Source organism: Vicugna pacos, chromosome 9, assembly GCF_048564905.1.
Source record: "Vicugna pacos chromosome 9, VicPac4, whole genome shotgun sequence".
Classification (NCBI taxonomy): domain Eukaryota; kingdom Metazoa; phylum Chordata; class Mammalia; order Artiodactyla; family Camelidae; genus Vicugna; species Vicugna pacos.
This window is the reverse complement of record NC_132995.1, coordinates 39,906,499-39,923,625: the sequence shown is the minus strand read 5'-3', so window position 1 is coordinate 39,923,625 and position 17,127 is coordinate 39,906,499. Positions and strand designations below refer to the sequence as shown.

Genomic DNA, 17,127 nt, shown 5'->3' with positions numbered 1-17,127 from the left:
TCTTGTGGAGTCAGAATAGGTATCCACATTTACTGCTGTCTTCCTGAGTTTCTGCATTTTTTGACGTTTTCTTCTCTAAGGCTTAGATTTGTGGAACACAGGTGTCCTGGGAGATAGGAATACAGGTTCTGAGAAAAGAGGGTTCTGTAGCCCAGAAGACTGGGAAACACCACCTGGGCACTCTTTCTGACATGCACAGGTACATCAGCCTCATTAAAGTCAAGAAGTCCTGCAATAAAAACTTTTTCATGAATATGTGCAATGTATTAAGCATTGTTCTACAACATCTGTTTTTGAAAAAAATTTTTTTTACTGAAGTACAGTCAGTTACAATGTGTCAGTTTCTGGTGTACAGCACAATGTCCCAGTCATGCATATACATACATATATTTGTTTTCATATTCTTTTTCATTAAAGGTTATTACAAGATATTGAATATAGTTCCCTTTGCTATACAGAAGAAACTTGTTTTTTTAAATCTATTTTTATATATAGTGTCTAACATTTGCAAATCTCAAACTCCCAAATTTATCCCTTCCCATCCCCTTTCCCGGGTAACCATAAGATTGTTTACAATGTCTGCGAGTCTTTCTGTTTTGTAGATGAGTTCATAGTGTCTTTTTTTTTAGATTCCACATACGAGTGATATATGGTATTTTTCTTTCTCTTTCTGGCTTACTTCACTTAGAATGATAATCTCCAGTTTTATCCATGTTACTGCAAATGCATTATTTTATTCTTTTTAATGGCTGAGTAGTATTCCATTGTATAAATATACCACAACTTCTTTATCCAGTCATCTGTCGATGGACATTTAGGTTGTTTCTGTGTCTTGACTATTGTAAATAGTGCTGCTACAAACATTGGGGTACATGTATCTTTTTGAATTAAGGTTCCCTCTGGATATATGCCCAGCAGTGGGACTTCTGGATCATATGGTAAGTCTCTTTTTAGTCTTTTGAGGAATCTCCATACTGTTTTCCACAATGGCTGCACCTAACTGCATTCCCACCAGCAGTATAGGAAGGTTCCCTTTTCTCCACACCCTCTCCAGCATTTATTGTTTGTGGAATTCTGAATGATGGTCATTCTGACTGGTGTGAGGTGATACCTCATTGTAGTTTTGATTTGCATTTCTCTGATAATTAGTGATATTGAGCATTTTTCATGTGCTTATTGACCTTTTGTATATCTTCATTGGAGAATTGCTTGTTTAGGTCTTCTGCCATTTTTGGATTGGGTTGTTTGCTTTTATGTTATTGAGTTGTATGAGCTGTTTATGTATTCTGGAAATTAAGCCTTTGTCAGTTGCATCATTTGCAAATATTTTCTCCTGTTCCATAGGTTGTCATTTTGTTTTGCTTATGGTTTCCTTTGCTGTGCAAAAGCTTATAAGTTTAATTAGGTCCCATTTGTTAATTTTTGCTTTTGTTTCTATTGCCTGGGTAGACTGCCCTAGGAGAACATTGCTAAGATTTATGTCAGAGAATGTTTTGCCTATGTTTTCTTCTAAGAGGTTTATTGTGTCTTGTCTTATATTTCTTTAAGCCATTTTGGGGTTTATTTTTGTGTGTGGTGTGAGGGAGTATTCTGACTTCATTGATTTACATGCTGCTATCTAATTTTCACAACACCATTTGCTGAAGAGACTGTCTTTCCTCTATTGTATATTCTTGCCTCCTTCATTGAAGATTAATTGACTGTAGGCCTGTGGGTTTATTTCTAGGCTCTCTATCATGTTCTGTTGATCCATATGTCTGTTTTTATGCCAATACCATGCTGTTTTGATTACTGTAGCTCTGTAGTATTGCCTGAAGTCTGGGAGGGTTATTGCTCCAGCTTTGTTCTTTTTCTTCAATATTGCTTTGGCAATTCTGTATCTTTTGTGATTCCATGTGAATTTTAGGATTATTTGTTCTATTTCTGTGAAAAATGCCCTGGGTAATTTGATAGGGATTGCATTAAATTTGTAGATTGCCTTGGGAAGTATGGCCATTTTAACAATATTGATACTTCTAATTCTAGAGCATGCGTTATCTTTCCATTTCTTTAAGTCATCTTTAATTTCCTTAATCAGTGTTTTGTAGTTCTCCATGTATAAGTCTTTCAACTCCTTGGTCAGATTTATTCCTAAGTATTTTATTGTTTTGGATGTAATTTTAAGAGGGATTGTTTCTTTACTTTCTTTTCCTGCTAATTCATCATTAGTATAAAGAAATGCAACTGATTTTTGTATGTTAATCTTGTATCCTGCTACCTTGCCGAATTCTTTTATTAGCTCTAGTAGTTTTTGTGTGGAGCTTTTGGGGTTTTCTATTTATAGTATCATGTTATCTGCATATAGTGACAGTTTTACCTCTTCTCTTCCAATTTGGATCCCTTTTATTTCTTTTTCTTGCCTGATTGCTGTGTCTAGGACTTCCAAGTTTATGTTGAATAGAAGTGGTGAGAGTGGGCATCCTTGTCTTGTTCCAGATTTTAGTGGGAAGGCTTTCGGTTTTTCACCACTGAGTATTGTACTGGCTGTGGGTTAAAAACACCTTCTGAACTTTATTTTAGCCAAGGACTCTCAAACTTTTTGACTGTAGAACCGCTCATTTGGGGACTCTCCGTTTATAATCTTTAGACGTGCTAGTGTTCCTTTGGGACCACCTCTCTTAGCTTGATGCTTTCTAGAATTGGGCATCCAGGAGTTCCAAGAAGCCTTGGCATGTCGTGGAAACTCCACCTGTCAAATGGGAGCACTGCTCACTTCTCAGGGCTGTGAGGATAACTGGTCTGGCACGTGGAAGGGGCCCAGACCAGGGCCTGGCGTGCAGTGAGTACCCCATTAATGTTAGTTCAGCTGTCGTGCCCAGGGAAACTGGGCCATGATGTAGGTAGTAGACCCCAGAATGGCAGTAACCCCAGTAACCAGCACTTCCCATCTGGGCACACACATCTGCTAGTTAATCAGGGGACCATCTTACTGACCTGTTTAGTAGGAACAGATCACAGTCCTTGTTGAGGCTGACCTTCAAGACTGAACCCCTGAAAAGTGCCCTGTGGCCTTTCTAGAATGACAGAGGTTGGGGCAAGCAGTTGCCCTTTCTATTCTTCTTAAAAGTGTCCCTGTGTCTCATGGGAACTCTGGATCTGCACCTGGCATTCTGTGGCATGTGAGGGAGGGGAGGGACACAGCTGCTTCTCAGTCCTGGAAACAGACACCTCATCTTATACCAACGAGGGCGTGGAGTTCCTTTCACAATAAACTGATGGTTTCCTAGTCAGTTGTCTCATTTCTTGGCAGACCTTCTTCTCTGTGGGCCCAGGTGATCTCTTACCACCCCCTTTCCCTGAGGCAGAGAGCATATTTATCTGTAGTTGGTGAAGGGTAGATCTTGGAAGCTCCATATCTTTGAAAATGCCTGGAAAAATGAACAGTGACCAAGTGCTAAGTTTTAAATGGGGGTCCACTTGGCTTTGTAGATGGGACTCGGGCTTTGGGGCCAGAACGTGGGCTGGGATGCCAGTTTTCCCGGTTATTGGCTGTGAGACCTTGGGCAGGTCACCTCACTTCTCTAGTCCTGTTTCTTCCTCCCCTAGACACAGATTCTTTTTGCTCCCTCACAGGGAGAAGGGCTGCATGGACTGGGAAGGGGTGAGTTAATGAATGATGAACACAGAGGATCTAGGGCAGTGTCTGGCTATTTCCTGCTTGTTCAAACCCCACTTCTCCCTAAGTTAAATTACAAATTTAATAGAAATATCACAGTCTATTTGCTAGAGTTAGAATCATTGTACTAAAATTAATATAGAAAACAAACATTCAGGAATAACCAGGAAACCACTGAAAAAAGCAAAAGTACAATGGAAGACTAGCCTTACCAGACACTAAAACAAACTATAAAACCTCTGTAATTAAGACAGTGTGGTACTGGTGCATGAATAGACAAACAGACCAGTGGGATACAGAGTCCAGGAACAGACTTAATTACATGTACATGTGATAAAGATGGCATCTCAGATCATTGAGGTAAAGATAGACTTTTTAATAAATGGTTGCTGAGAAGATAAAAATTGATCCACAGCTCACATATTACCCATGAATGAACTCCAAATGGTTAGGAATCTAAATGTAAAAAAAAAAAAAAAAAAAAAAAAAAAAGAAAATAAACCATGCAAGTATTAGAAGAATGAATGAATTCTTTAAAACCTCGATGTAGGGAGCACTTTCTAACTGATTGAAAATCCCGGAGTTCTAAAAGATTGATACATTTGACTAAATAAAAAAATTTAAATGTATGTGACAAAAACCACCGGATAACAAAGTCAAAAGACAATTGACAAACTGGGAGAAAATGTTTACAACACATAACGCAGTCGAACAGCTAATATCCATGAAGAATTCTTTTAAAATAGACGAAGGACCAAAACTCTAATAGAAAAATGAGAAAAAGACCCAAACAGACAATTTACAAAAAAGATACGAAAATGGCCCTTAGACATATATAAATATTCAAATTCACTCTGAGAAATGCAGTTTCTGTTCTATCTGAATATTTGTGTCTCCCCTAAATTTATATGTTGAAAACCTAATGTCCAAGGTGATGGTATTAGAAGATGGGGGTCTCTGGGAGGTGATTAGGTCATGAGGGTGGACCCTTGTGAGTGGAATTAGTGTTCTTATAAAAGAGACCCCACAGAGCTTCCAAGCTCCTTTCACCACGTGAGGACACAGCAGCAAGCCAGCCATCTGCAGTCTGGAAGAGAGCCTTCATCAGAACCTGACCATGCTGGCCTCCTGGTCTTGGACTTCCAGCCGCCAGAACTATGAGATACAAATTTCTGTTGTTTATAAGCCACCCAACCTGTGATTTTTTATAGCAGCCCAAATAGACTAAGCAGAAAATTAAAAGAACACTGACATATTACCAGAATAGCCCCCCCAAAATACCCACACACACGTGTACACACACACAACATACATTTCTGGTGGGCATGCAGATTTGTACCACCCTTCTGGAGGGAAATTTGATAACAAGTACAAATATGCACTTAACATTGTGGTCCAGCAACCCCACTTCTAGGATCTAATATATGTTCTTCACAACATGTCACCTCCTCAGAGAGGCCTTCCCTGGCCACCCATCTCTCCATTGCCTCATCCCTTCTCCTGAGGTTCCTGACCCACTCTGTCTCCAGCCCAGCCAGTTCCTGACCTTCTCCTTCCCCAGGATGCCCCTCTTCCCACCAGGCCCCAGACACTGGCAACTCAGCAGCTTGAGTGCTGACTGCTGGTGCTGTGCTGAGTAATTGGGGTGGGTGGGTGGATGGATGGATGGACTGATGGACGGGTGGATGGATGACTGACCAGTATGCTTCTCTCCCCACAGAGCAGACTGCTTCCTGATCTGTCTCAAAAAGCCTGTGGAGGGGCTGGCTCAGAGGCCAGCTGTCTGACTGAGGGAGGCAGGGCCAACACCCCTTAAATCCTTCCCACCTGTGGCCCTCAGTCTTCTGGCTAAAAATGGTGGGGTCATACACTCAGCTCCAGGGAGAGCAAGGCAGGCACAAACATTAAGCACCTGCTGTATGCCCAGAAGGAGCCTTTACCAATGTACCCTTTACTGCTTACCACCACCCTGGGAGGCAGGGGCCATCCTCCCTACTTCACAGATGGGAAGCCGAGGGGCTGCCCTTGGGCAGGTGCCACCTGCCACCCTATAGAGAGGGTCTTGGCTGGAGGAGGAGGAGGACACCGTCTCTTGGGGACCCCACGAGGAATGCCTAAGGGTGTGCGTGTACATGCCTGGACATGCCCACCTGTGTGCAAGTGTGCCTGCATGTGTGCATATGTGGGGGCAGGAGAGGCAGGTGGCGCCCCCTGCCCAACTCCAGGCAGCCCAGATGGTAGAGCCTCCCACCCTGGATGCAGGCAGGCCTGTGAGCTAACCCCAGGCTCGCAACTGTGGCCTTGTTCTCCATCAACCAGAAGTTAGCTTAGAGAAAAGGGAGGTGACAATGGGCCCTAAACAGATTAAAGGTGTATTACACATCTGTGTATTACACATATTACATGTCTCTTCTCTTTTAATCTGCCCCGTGACAGGTGCCTTAAGGATGCTGAGGGAAACTGCTGTTCAGAGATACCAGATGACTCACCCAAGATCATACACTGAGCTGGGATGTGAAGGGGACAGAAAGCCCTCTGAGGTCGGCACTGTGCACAACTCACTTCATTATGCCTGACACCACATCCACTTTACAGATGAGGAAATGTGGCTCAGAGAGGTGGAGTGAGTGGCCAAAAGTCACACAGTCAGCAGGAGGCAGGGCTGGGGCCTGAGACCAGCGGGGATTAGCAGATTGGTCCCTGTGCCTGACAAGCTGTGGGTTTGGCTGCTGTTTCCCCAACTGTCGTCTCAGATCTACCACCTCTCCACATGGTTACCTTTTTGGCAGAAGAGCAATCTGCTTAGTCAGGGTGACTGCCCCTATGCCATCCAGGGGTGACATCCTCAGCTGGTGCTTGTGTAGAATCCTCCCATGGGAGCTGGCACCTCCAGCCCCTCTGGGGGGACACAATGAGCACTGGGGGCTCTTGTGCAGAAGAGGGGGTCTGAGGAGACCTCCAGAGCTGAGCGACGCTACTGCCCGGACAGCCACTCTCACTGGCCGGCTCTGGCCCCACCAGAGGCTCTGGTTGTCTGTTCTCCTCTTCCCCCGGGCCTGGAGAGCCCCCAGGATGGCCTGCTGCAGTTGGGAGTTTGAGGAAGTGGGCCAGTTGCTCACACAGCTCGTCCATCTCTGAGGAAGCACTTGGAAGAGTAGTGTCTGTGCCGGGGGCGGCCAGCTCCGGCTGCACGTCTAGCTTTGGGTCCCAGGAATTCTCTGACAACTGGGGGCCTGGTGTCAGGCAGAGCTGGCTGGGAATGGTGACTCCTTTGCTCTCTGAAGCTGTATTGGGAATCAGGGACTCCCCGCCATGGCTACCTGTGGGGGCCACCCCCTCCTCTGAAGGTGGGCTGGGCCCCAGGCCTGGGCCCTGGAGTTGGTCTCCCTTCAGGTGGCTCAGGGGATGGTCCCTGGGGAACAAAGGTGTCCGGCGCAGCACAAGGTCGCTGTAGCAGGTCAGGAACTCTTCACTGTCCAAGTGTGTGCTGGCCTGGCTCTGGGGGCCCCAGGAGGCCAGGGGGCCAGTGAGGGGTCTGCGGGGTGCTATGGAGACTTCAGGCAGGCTCAAGGCCGCAAGCAGAGTGCACGGACCATCAGGGCTCTCAGCCAGTGCCCTCTCGGTCCCTGCCCCTGCGGAGCGGCCTGGGCTTGGACAGGCCTCCTGGAGGCCGTTGTGGGTCTTCGCCCGCCCTCTCTCTGAGGTGCACCTGCAGTGGGGCCCGGCCACTTTCTCTTGGTCCGGCCCTAGGTCCTGCCCACCTGGGGTTTGGAGAACGGTCTCACATGCGACTCTTGTCAGGAAGATCTCAAATACCACCTGTTTGGCGTCCTCCTCGCTGACGGCCTGGACCAGTGAAAACTCGGCCTCGGAGGTGGCCATGTAGCCCAGCCTGCCCAGAATGGTGTGCACTGTGTGTTCAGAAAGCACGGGCCGCACCCAGTAGGCAAAGTTCCCCGTGTATGTCTGAAACAAACAGGGGTGTTCATTACAGTGGGATACATCTCAGCAGAGTGGCTTCAAGGGGCTAGGCAGGACAAGAGCTGATGCCCAGGGCCAAGGGAGGCTCCTGAGAAGCAGGTGGGCCAGGGCATTGGGCCACATGGAAACTTGGTCCCATTTTACAGAAGGGCACACACTGAGGCCCAGAATCAGGACCTCTGTCTCAAGTTACACAGCAAGAGAATGACTGAGTTCCCAGCAATCCTGACCTGGAGCCAGAAGAGAATAAGCCTTTCTAGTGGCTTTCCACAGCCGAACTCTTTCTCTTGTTCCTTATGAGCTCCTTGGTGCCATCTCTTTAGATAGGCAGTATAGCCTAGTGGTTAGGATCTGCATTGCCCGAGTTTGAGTCCTTTTGGCGCTGCTTACTAGCTGATGACCATAGATAAGTTGCATTAACCTCCTTAGCCCTCAGTTTCTCCAACTGTAAATTGGGACCAAGGCCAGTGGGCATGATGGACACACTTTCCCCCCGGGAGGCAGAGCCTGGCCCCTACCCGAGATCCCCCTTGCTCAGGGGTGTGGTGGTGCCTACCTTCAGGGACCTGATTTCCTTCCTCCAGGGAAACAGAAGTAGGTTGATGGAGATTAGTTCCAGGAACTCCAGTGCCCGCACCAGTTCGTGGCAGATGTGCTGGGCAGAGCTGGGAGCCCCCTGGGGATGAGTGGCCCCCAGATCAGAGTCCATAGCCTCAGGCAGAAAGAGCTGAGGAGGGGCCACTGTACCCAGGAGCCGCTGGGCCCTGTGGGTGAGGGCTCCTTGCCTGCAGACCCTGAGCCAGCCCTCCCCTGCCCCATCCATGTAGTAGCTGATGAGGTCGTCCAGGAGGGTCTCAGGAGCATCCTCGTCTGGACCTGGGGGTCGGGGCCAGCTCATGGTGCCCCCTGAGGGCCTGGACGTGGATGAGAGTACTGTGGGCCTCTCCCGGCCAGGCCCAGGCTGTCCTGCCCCAACTCGTAATCAGGAAGCTGAGGAGGAAGTTGTGTCAGCAAAAGAGAAAGCTATACACGGAGTGGACTGCCACTGCTTGTCACTCTGGAGGTGGCTGGGGCTGTGCTCAGCTCCCCGTCTCCCTCTCCTCCCCGCAGAGCAGAGTGGAGGTCAGCTGGGTCCTTGCCTTGCCCCGGGAGCAAATGGGAGAGCACGTCAGAGCCAGGCATCCTTCCACCCTCCCTGCAGCAGTCACTGCTGGTATTACCCAGGGCCCTCATCCCACCCTAGATGTCACTGTGAAGGCTTTTATGCCTCATGTTTGAGAATCTTCTCTGGCTGGTGTGCAGAGCAGGCTGCAAGTGCCAGAGAGTTAACACCCAGAGGCAACTCTCAACCAGTGGATATGAAGCCTGGCTTCCTGCTCTTGGTGGGGTGCTTCTGAGGTGTAGCCTAGGCTGTCTTTCAGAGGATCCAGTGGGCTTCGCCCCGGTCACCCATAACAATGACCTGCTCATTAATGCATCTTTGTTGACTCTTCTTCCTCCCTTGTCTTAATTCCCAACTCCTTCACTGTGTTTTCCTGGGATCACCTCCCAAGTAAATGATTTACACCCAGATCTTGTGTCAGGGACAGATTTGGGAGGACTGGGATGGACACAATCACCTATGCACTCTCCCATCTAACCTCCCCTGCATCCACCGCTTTCTTCCTTCCCCATCCCCCCTTCCTCTTCCCTTCCTTTCTTCCTGCCTTCCTTCCTTCCTTCCATTCACCCACTGCTTAATTCAGTGATGATTCACTCATTCATTCAGCCATTCGGTGACTCATTCCTTCCATGTGGGTCAGCATTTCTCAAAGTGTGCTCCAGGGAAGAGCATTTGTTTGGGGCTCATTAATCAGTCTTATGTGAGTAAAAATTTTCTGTGGCCAAATGCATTTGGGAACCGCTGGGTTAAGCAAGGTCCTTGGGCTTCTTGACTTCAGGACTTCTCCTGTAGCAGCTCATCAAGGGTGTGAATTTCTAGGAGGCGGCAACCCATGCACTATTTCCCAACTTCTTGGACGGGGTTGAGGAGTTCTTTATATGCTATCGTCTAGTGCTTGGGGAAGTGCTGCCCTGGAGCAGACAGCCTGGGGTCTTCAGAGGCAAATGAGACAAAGCAGCTGCCCTTGGGTGGCTCACAGCCCGGAGAGCCCAGCTGAAGGGGCGTTGGTGGTGCAGGAGCTGGCTCTGACCTTGCAGTAACACAACCCAAGAAGACTTGGGTCTTTGCCATCATTTGCTTTCTGTGAGCCTCTGCTGGCCTCCTGCCCCTCCAATCACCAGGAGGGGCATCTGGCTGGTGCTTCACCTTGGAGCTGCCTCAGGCCTGGGCTCATCATACATGGCGTCTCTTTGCAGCGTTTTCGGAGCTCAGTGGCCAGGGCGGTTTCTATCCCTCTGATTGGGAACTTACTTACCAACCACAGCGCTACTTGAGAATGGATTTCCTGTGAGTGATAGAATTAGTCATCTTAGGTCTGATGTTGGGGATGCTACTCTTTCATACCCAGTAGCTCATCTGGTCCTGAATCTCAGCAAGGTTAGGTAACTAGTCCAGGTCACCAGGCACCAGGTGGTACCAACTTTGTGGTTCATGGACCAGGCAGCCTCCAGCTACAGGGCAGAAGGATGGGCAGCCCCAGGAACCCCAGGGGTCAGGCTGGTGAGGACGCATAGCTGTGGTCTGGCTGAGACTGTGATCACAGGGCCTGAGGCCCTGCAGACCTGGAGTTCCTTGGAAAGATGCCAAGCAGGCACAGCTGGGCTGCAATCCTTGGGGGAAGAAAGTGCCCAGCCCCCCAGCCCAGCAACAAACACACGGGCCTGCCCTAGCCAACTGGTCCTGACTGAGAGAGTTCACCTGGGCTGGAGGAGCTGCACCGCGAGGTCAAACAGAGCAGAGCCCGGGACAGAAGATTCACTCTCTCAGAGGAAGTTGCCTGTCCTTCCACTGCTCGTACTTCCAAATGGTCAGTTGTCAAGGGGACACCGATGGTGACACCTGAGTGTGAGAGTGGGTGGCCTAGGAGTGTGATTGTGGGACTACCTGAGCTCTGAGTGTGAGAGGCACTACTGTGTGTGCACTGAAGCCATCTGAGCAAATGTGGACAAACCGCAGGTGCTGTGAGCTGAGTGATGCTGTGCATGAGTGTGTCCAAGGGCCCGAAACTTGGTGTGAGAGACCCCTGCACGGGCCAGTGGAGGGGCGGCTGTGGACAGCCACGCTTAGTATCAAGCCCCCTTCCTTCCTCTTCTGGGTGATTCCTGCTGCCCACGTGTGGCAGATGCTGTGGGTACCCCGTCCAGAGGCCCTGGGACGCGCTGTGCCCATGCAAACTGGCCCCGGGCCAGCTTGTGCTAACCTTGGTGGCGGCGTCATCAGCCAGCAGCTGCAAGTCTCCTGCCTGGAGACTTTCTCTGGCCAGAGGGCCTGCTCGGCACCACGAGGGGAAGGGATTAACATTCTCCGAAGAACAACCTCATACAATGACCCTTGAGGGACTGAGAGTCATTGTATGAATAATGCATCCCCCACCCCGCCACTTAGGTGGCTAACTGTGAGGCGTGCTCCACACTGTCTCACAGAGTTGCCCAGGAGGTGGAGCTCAGTTGCCCACAGTGGCTACATGCTTGGTAACAGCCTGCCCACCCTGCCTGGGCTTCCTTCCCTTCCTGGGTCACTGCCCACTGCCTAGTGGTGCTCCTGGGGTCACCTCCCTCATCAACCCCTTGCACCCACATCCTGTCCCAGTGTTTGGTCCTGCCCCTCCTCCTTTTCCCACTGTCCTGAGACTCTGGCTTTACCTCCCAACTCCTTGGGGCCCTGACGAGCCCGGGGCTGAGCCCTGCTGCCCTGGGTGCTCTCCTCAGCCTGACCCCTCAAGGCCTTGGCAGAGAAAGATCAGTCTTGTAGGGACCTCGGATGTGGTGCCGTATGTGAACACGCCATAGTGTGTCACAGTGGTTACAGAGCACGTCATGGATAGATGAGGTGGAAAACACTGAGACTGACAGTCCCCCGGGCCAATGGGATCCCGAATGTTGTTTGTTGTTGGAACTAGGTGTCAGTGTGGGGTTGGTTCAGGTTGGGGCCAGCACGTGGCTGGGCACCATTATCATGAAGGCTGCTACATTTATTTCCAGGAGCAGGGGCCTCAGAGCATGGAGGTGGCACCTGAGCCAGGCACAGTGGTGTCTAGGATGGGGGAGTGACTGTTTTGTATACAGTGAAAAGGGCTTAGGTATCAGGCTGTGCCCAGAGAGAGATTATAGGAGGCAGAAGTGATTCCTGAAAGTGAAATGCTTAAATGGTTTAAACCTCATGGGACTTCTCAAGAGTGGAGGACAAGCCCAGAACCCAAACCAGATCTATCTACAACTATGGGTGTCCTTGGGCAGAGGGTTTAAAAGCAGGAGAAGGGAGTTTGCTCATCCTGCAGGGGCTCACTCATTTGCTGTGAACAGTGGCGGCAGGCAGCCAGCAGGTGGCAGTGTGGGCTTGGAGCGGGGCTGGTAGTTACAGATTGGGTCCTGGGGACAGGGGCTGTACCTTGATCAACAAGCAAAGCCAAGGTCTTACGGAATGCACAGACAAGAAGAGAATTCTGCAGAGGGAGAAAACAATTCATTTCAGTCTCATTACGCCCTCCCCCTTCCCCTGCTTCCCGGTAGTCAAAGCCATTAGGGTAAGGAGAGCCAACTGCTGTCAAAGTGAGATGTGCAATCCTTGGTGTTACTGGAGTCAAGTCCTGAAGTTTATGGCCCATCCTGGCGACAGTTACCCTGACCAAGTCTTGGAAAAATGATGCCACGTTTCAGGGAGGTTAAAAAAATTAACTCGTGTAAGTCACTGACTACCCAAATATCTGTGTCAACAGGAAAATGACAAGGCTTCAGTGGCTGCTAATTTTGAGAGAAATAACCTATTTTCAGTTTGCTGCCATTTTCTGCTTCTTTTCCTTGCAAGTTTCAGATGGCACCAGCCCCACCATGCGCTCCTTGATCATGTTACTTCTTGCAACATTTTTTATTGATATATTTATTTTGAACACAGAAAAGATACATCGTTGGTTATTTAGCGCTTAATCCAGGAACAAGAAAAGCTGTTCAGCTCTGTCCTTCAAAGACTGATGAGCACATGGGGATTTTTATCTTTTTCCCCCTCGGCACTCTTTAGGACTACAGAAACTGGATGTGTTTCTTAAAAGAATCTCTTCCCTGGAGTGCATTTTAAAGGCTATACAGTACAACAGACAGACTTTTTTTTTTTTTTTAGCCTAGAAAACAGTATACCACAAAGGTGGACAGAACTGCTTGTAAACAAGGTCCCTCCCCTGGGTGGAGTCAGGGGCTCCAGGATGCTACAGAACCTCTGGGTGGACTCCTTTCAGTTCTGTACCAGAAGAAATTCTATTTCTACAGAAAATAAAACTCACGATTGCCTTTCTTGCCACCCCTCTTCTTAAGAAAGGAATTACTAAATTGTCTTAGCCCTTTGTTAGAGGAATTGAAATGTGGGGGAGAGGCTGGTTGGGGGGTGCTATTGTTTAAGGAGTGGGTAGGGAGGGAGGCAGGCGGGATTTGAGGACTCTGACGCTGGTGATGCTGGTGGAGACTTTCTTCACAGACGCATGGCTGCCACCCTCTGGCCCACTGGGTCTTCAGGAATCAGCTCTGTTACCTGCGTGGTCTCTGATGGAAATTGCTAGGATTCAGGGGCCAAGAATATGAGCCTCTCTACAACCAGGCCCACATATCCCCTTCTGCGGTACCCCTGGCAGCGAGGCCAAGATGTAGCCACTGTTCCTCTCGTAGTGGCACAGTGGGGCCCACATCCACTTTATCTTGTCCCTGCAAACACCATAGAGGGCAGGGCCAGAACATGCTGGCTTACGATTCCCAACTACGAGCCACCACGCAGGAGGACAGCACTGGGGGCTGGCTCCAGCCCATTCAAGCTTAGGCCATAATGGTTGTCTGGGCACGTACTTAGTGAGGGGTCGCTCCTCAGCCTCACAGCTGTACCCAGGCAGCCCTCCATCTTCTTTGAAGACCCTCAGTCCTGGGCAGTGGGTGGACTGACACAGGCACAGGTGGGACCCACCACCAAGAGCGCTGTCCTTCGCGGCAGCTCAGGTGATGAGAGAACTCCGCTAGCACCACCAGACTGAGGGCACAGGGACAGGAAGCGGGCAAGGCGGGCTGTGAGGGCCTCCAGGTTGTGCCTGAGCCCCCAGACCCATGTCCCTCACCCTGTAAATGGCAGGGTGGTGATGTTGTGGCTCTTCTGCCCTAGAATTAAGAGATAGGTACGGCATAGAGCGGAACCTTACTGAGGCCTGTCCCGCCAACCAGGAGGACCCGCTGCCCTGGGTGGGGGCAGAGCAGGCGGCCGACCTGGGGTGGTCGAGCAGCTTCTGGAGGCAGAATCAGAATTTGGACACAGCCTGCCAGGGGAGGGCAGGGGCAAACAGGCCTTGGGGGAGGGCAGAGCAAGCCCTAGTCCCTTCTCTGCCTCTGCTCCCAGCATTGTCTATAGAGGCATCGCTGACAGGCTGGGGAGGAGACTGGAGGTTGGAGGCTTCATTTTTAATGAAACCTTTGCAGATGCGGATGTGTAGATGTGAGGGGGCTGTGTGTGTGCACATGTCTGCACATGTATGGGGCATGTCCAGATGTGAGTGTTCGCATGGGTGTGTCATTGTGTGTGTGTGTCCAAGTTGTGTGTATATGTGTGCATGTGGGGCTGCCATGTGTGCATATCTGTGTGTATGTGTGCACGTGTGCCTTCCTGTGTGCCTGAAAGATGTGGCTCAGCCCTGAGGGACCGGCAGGACCTGGCCTGGGTCACTCACATAACCCTCTCTGGGCCGGAGGCCGGGGCCCGGGTTGGGGCCGGGGAGCCCTGGGAGCTCCTTGGCCCTGGTTCTGGTCCCGGCAGCAGCAGCAGCAGGCTCGCTGGGGGGCTGGCCCCACACACGGCCTCGTAAGGGGGCAGTGTGTCCATGGAGACCGTGCGGAGGCCATTCTGGCCCTGCAGCCTCTGCGCCTGCTGGTGTCGCCCAGGGCTGTGGCCGCCGCCCGTGTCCAGGGTGCCGTCCAGCGCGAGGCAGGAGTCGGTCAGTGAGTAGGGGGGCGGGGCATCCGTGGGGACGTACAGCTGAGTGGCCCCCGGCCCCACACACTCATCGTAACTGCAAGAGAAGAGGCTCCCTCAGGGCCCTGTGCAAATGGGCTCTAGCAGCAGGTGTAGGAGTCTCCCCTGAGGGCTGGGGCCTATCACAGTGACAGGCTGCCCGGTGTGGACCGGACCAGGCCAGGCCTCTGTCACATGGACTCCAACGAAATCCCTCTGCTCCCTGGGGAGGGGCACCCCAGAATCACTGGGACCTGGATTCTGGTCCTGACTCAGCCTCAGTGTTCTGTGTGAACCTGAGTGAGTAAGTCACCCAACTCTGGGTCTCAGATCGCTCAGAACAATAGTAGCCACTGCTGCAGGGCTCCGAGCATGGGTGGTGCTGGTGGGCCAGCCTCAGGCTGCCCGACACTCCCTGATCTCAAGTCTCCCCATAGTGGTCCTTCTAGTGTTTGGGAGGAGTCCCTCTGAGTTTGTAGCTGCAGGGCACAAAAACACACACCCACTGGGAAAGTTCATCTCTCCCAGGACTCTTGAGGGTGGGGGATAAAGGGTAAAGGGTGATGGGGAGGATGGGGCTGTTTGTGGGGCCCAAGAGGTCTCCTGGTGGGGAAGTGATGGAGACCTGGAATCCTCTTTTCAGGTACTAACTGCTGGGTGACGTGCCGAAAGGTGGCTGGCAGGACAGGACACAAAGGTTCCCCAGAGAAGAATCCCCCAATGGGAGAGGGTCACATGATGGCCACAAGTACAGTTTGGACACAGTGATGCCTGTCCTAGTGGACATGACTTGGGCTTTGGGGGTTCATACTAAGGGGCTAGCCCTCTACCCTACCTCTTTACCCAGACTGAAGGAGCTGAACTTTTTCTTCCTTTTCAAGTGTTTCAGGGTGACATCTGCTGAGTCACGCACCACCTCGCTGGGACCTGTTTGGTCAGGAGGGGGTGAGATGGCCGCGCCCACTGAGCAGATGTTTTCTGTATTCATACCATCTGGGGTGTTGCTGTTTCCCATGGGGGCTGAGGGCTCCTGCCCTGAGCTCCACCCTCATGGTCCCTCCTCCCCCACGGTCTCCTTACCCTGGTGGAGAATCCGGGTACAGCTCTCGGAGCACCGTGGCATCCACGTCCCCATCAGAGCTGAGGTCCAAGGGTGGAGGCCAGTCATCAGCAGGGCTGCAGGCATCGCGCATCCTGAGGCTCGAGCGGCTGTATGTGTGCCCTTCAGACACTGCAGGGAACAGACACTCAGCCTGGGCCTCGGGCCAACGCCAGGGAGGGTCCTAATGGGTCTACCTGAGGCCACTGAGATTCTGTTCTCTCCAACTTCCCATCCTGCCCCTCACCAAGCACAGCTGCTTTCATTCCCTCGGCGACAGCCCCAGAAGACAAGCGTCAGTGCTCTGCTGGGCATGGGAGTCACGGGAGGAAGCAGAGTTGGCCCTGCCCTGGGCTGGGGAGGGGGTTCCCAGGTTGGTGGGCAGTGTGCTCTAGGGACAGCCTGGTAGCGGGCAGTGTGTCTTGAGCTTTGATAGATATGGTACTGGGATTGTAGGAACAGAGACAGGTCTGACCCAGCCAGGAGGTCAGGGAGGACTTCCCGGAGGAAGGACTCCCAGAACAGAATCTTATCTAGGAATTAGCCAGGGGAAAAGGGGAAGGCCTGGTAGAGGGAACAGAACAGCTTCCCCACGGGGAAGATGAGAATGAAGAGTATGGCATGGACAGGAAGCCTTGAGCTGTGGGGAAGGGCTGCAGCACAAAAAATGGGGAGGAAGCATTAGGAATGAAGACTGCAGAGGTGTCTGTGGTCAGGCCCCCTGGTCCCTCCCCTGGCCACACACTATTCCCTTTGGGTATCCTGGGGAGAAAATGGGCTTCTGGGATGAATTCTGGTGACTCCATATGCTGCATTTTCTTCTGTCTTCCCCCCCAACCCGCCCCAACATAGTAGCACATCAAAGCCTCTGAAAAGTCCTACAGCTGACAAGTACATGTAACTGTGCTTGTGCAGCATTTGGCCCCATGATCTTATTTTCTTAGACTTGGTAACACTGCTTAGGAAATGCTCATGGAGCACAATCTTCTCATTCCACAGCTGAGGTTCAGAGAGGTTCAGTGACTTGCCAGAGGCCACACAGCGAATTATTGGTAGGGCCCAAGGGTGGTTGAATGTCCTGCCTCCTCTCTGTAAGCTCTCCACCTCCCAGTTTCTGACAGGTCGAGTAGAGTCTGGGGGAGCTGCGAAGATGGGCTGAGACAGGAGATCTCCCCAACCTTGCTACCCTCAATAGGCTTGCAGGTGGCTCCTCCCCTCAGAGGGCAGGGCCTAACATCTGTCTCAGGTGGTGCTCAT

At 51.1% G+C, this 17,127-nt stretch overlaps 2 protein-coding genes across 6 annotated transcripts in view; both read right to left on the bottom strand.

Moving 5' to 3' along the window:
* Positions 1-4,210: 4,210 nt before the first annotated feature.
* On the bottom strand, positions 4,211-8,600 carry LOC140698147 (uncharacterized). Of its 2 annotated transcripts, XM_072967495.1 has the most exons (3): positions 8,193-8,600; positions 6,434-7,621; positions 4,211-4,810 (listed from the first exon to the last, which is right to left on the bottom strand). In XM_072967495.1, the coding sequence occupies exons 1-2, from the start codon at positions 8,532-8,534 to the stop codon at positions 6,458-6,460; spliced, it is 1,506 nt and encodes a 501-aa protein (XP_072823596.1). In that variant the 5' UTR covers positions 8,535-8,600; the 3' UTR covers positions 4,211-4,810; positions 6,434-6,457. The 2 variants fall into 2 exon arrangements, with proteins under 2 accessions (XP_072823596.1, XP_072823595.1); XM_072967494.1 differs by lacking the exon at positions 4,211-4,810 and having other exon boundaries at positions 5,138-7,621.
* A 4,043-nt stretch (positions 8,601-12,643) lies between these two features.
* Positions 12,644-17,127, bottom strand: part of BEAN1 (brain expressed associated with NEDD4 1) — a 34,269-nt gene continuing 29,785 nt past the window's right edge. For all 4 annotated transcript variants that reach the window (XM_072967497.1, XM_072967500.1, XM_072967498.1 and 1 more), the window contains 2 exons: positions 15,852-16,002; positions 12,644-14,829 (listed from right to left, as the gene is read on the bottom strand). In XM_072967497.1, coding sequence (XP_072823598.1) covers positions 14,487-14,829; positions 15,852-16,002 — 494 coding nt within the window. In that variant the 3' untranslated portion in view covers positions 12,644-14,486. The remainder of the gene's footprint in view (positions 14,830-15,851; positions 16,003-17,127) is intronic.

Excerpts from the sequence above, each read along its gene's own strand:
- LOC140698147 (XM_072967495.1), bottom strand. The coding sequence starts at position 8,534 with ATGAGCTGGCCCCGACCCCCAGGTCCAGACGAGGATGCTCCTGAGACC. Across the intron at positions 7,622-8,192 it reads AGGAAATCAGGTCCCTGAAG|ACATACACGGGGAACTTTGC; the intron begins GTAGGCACCACC and ends TGTTTGTTTCAG.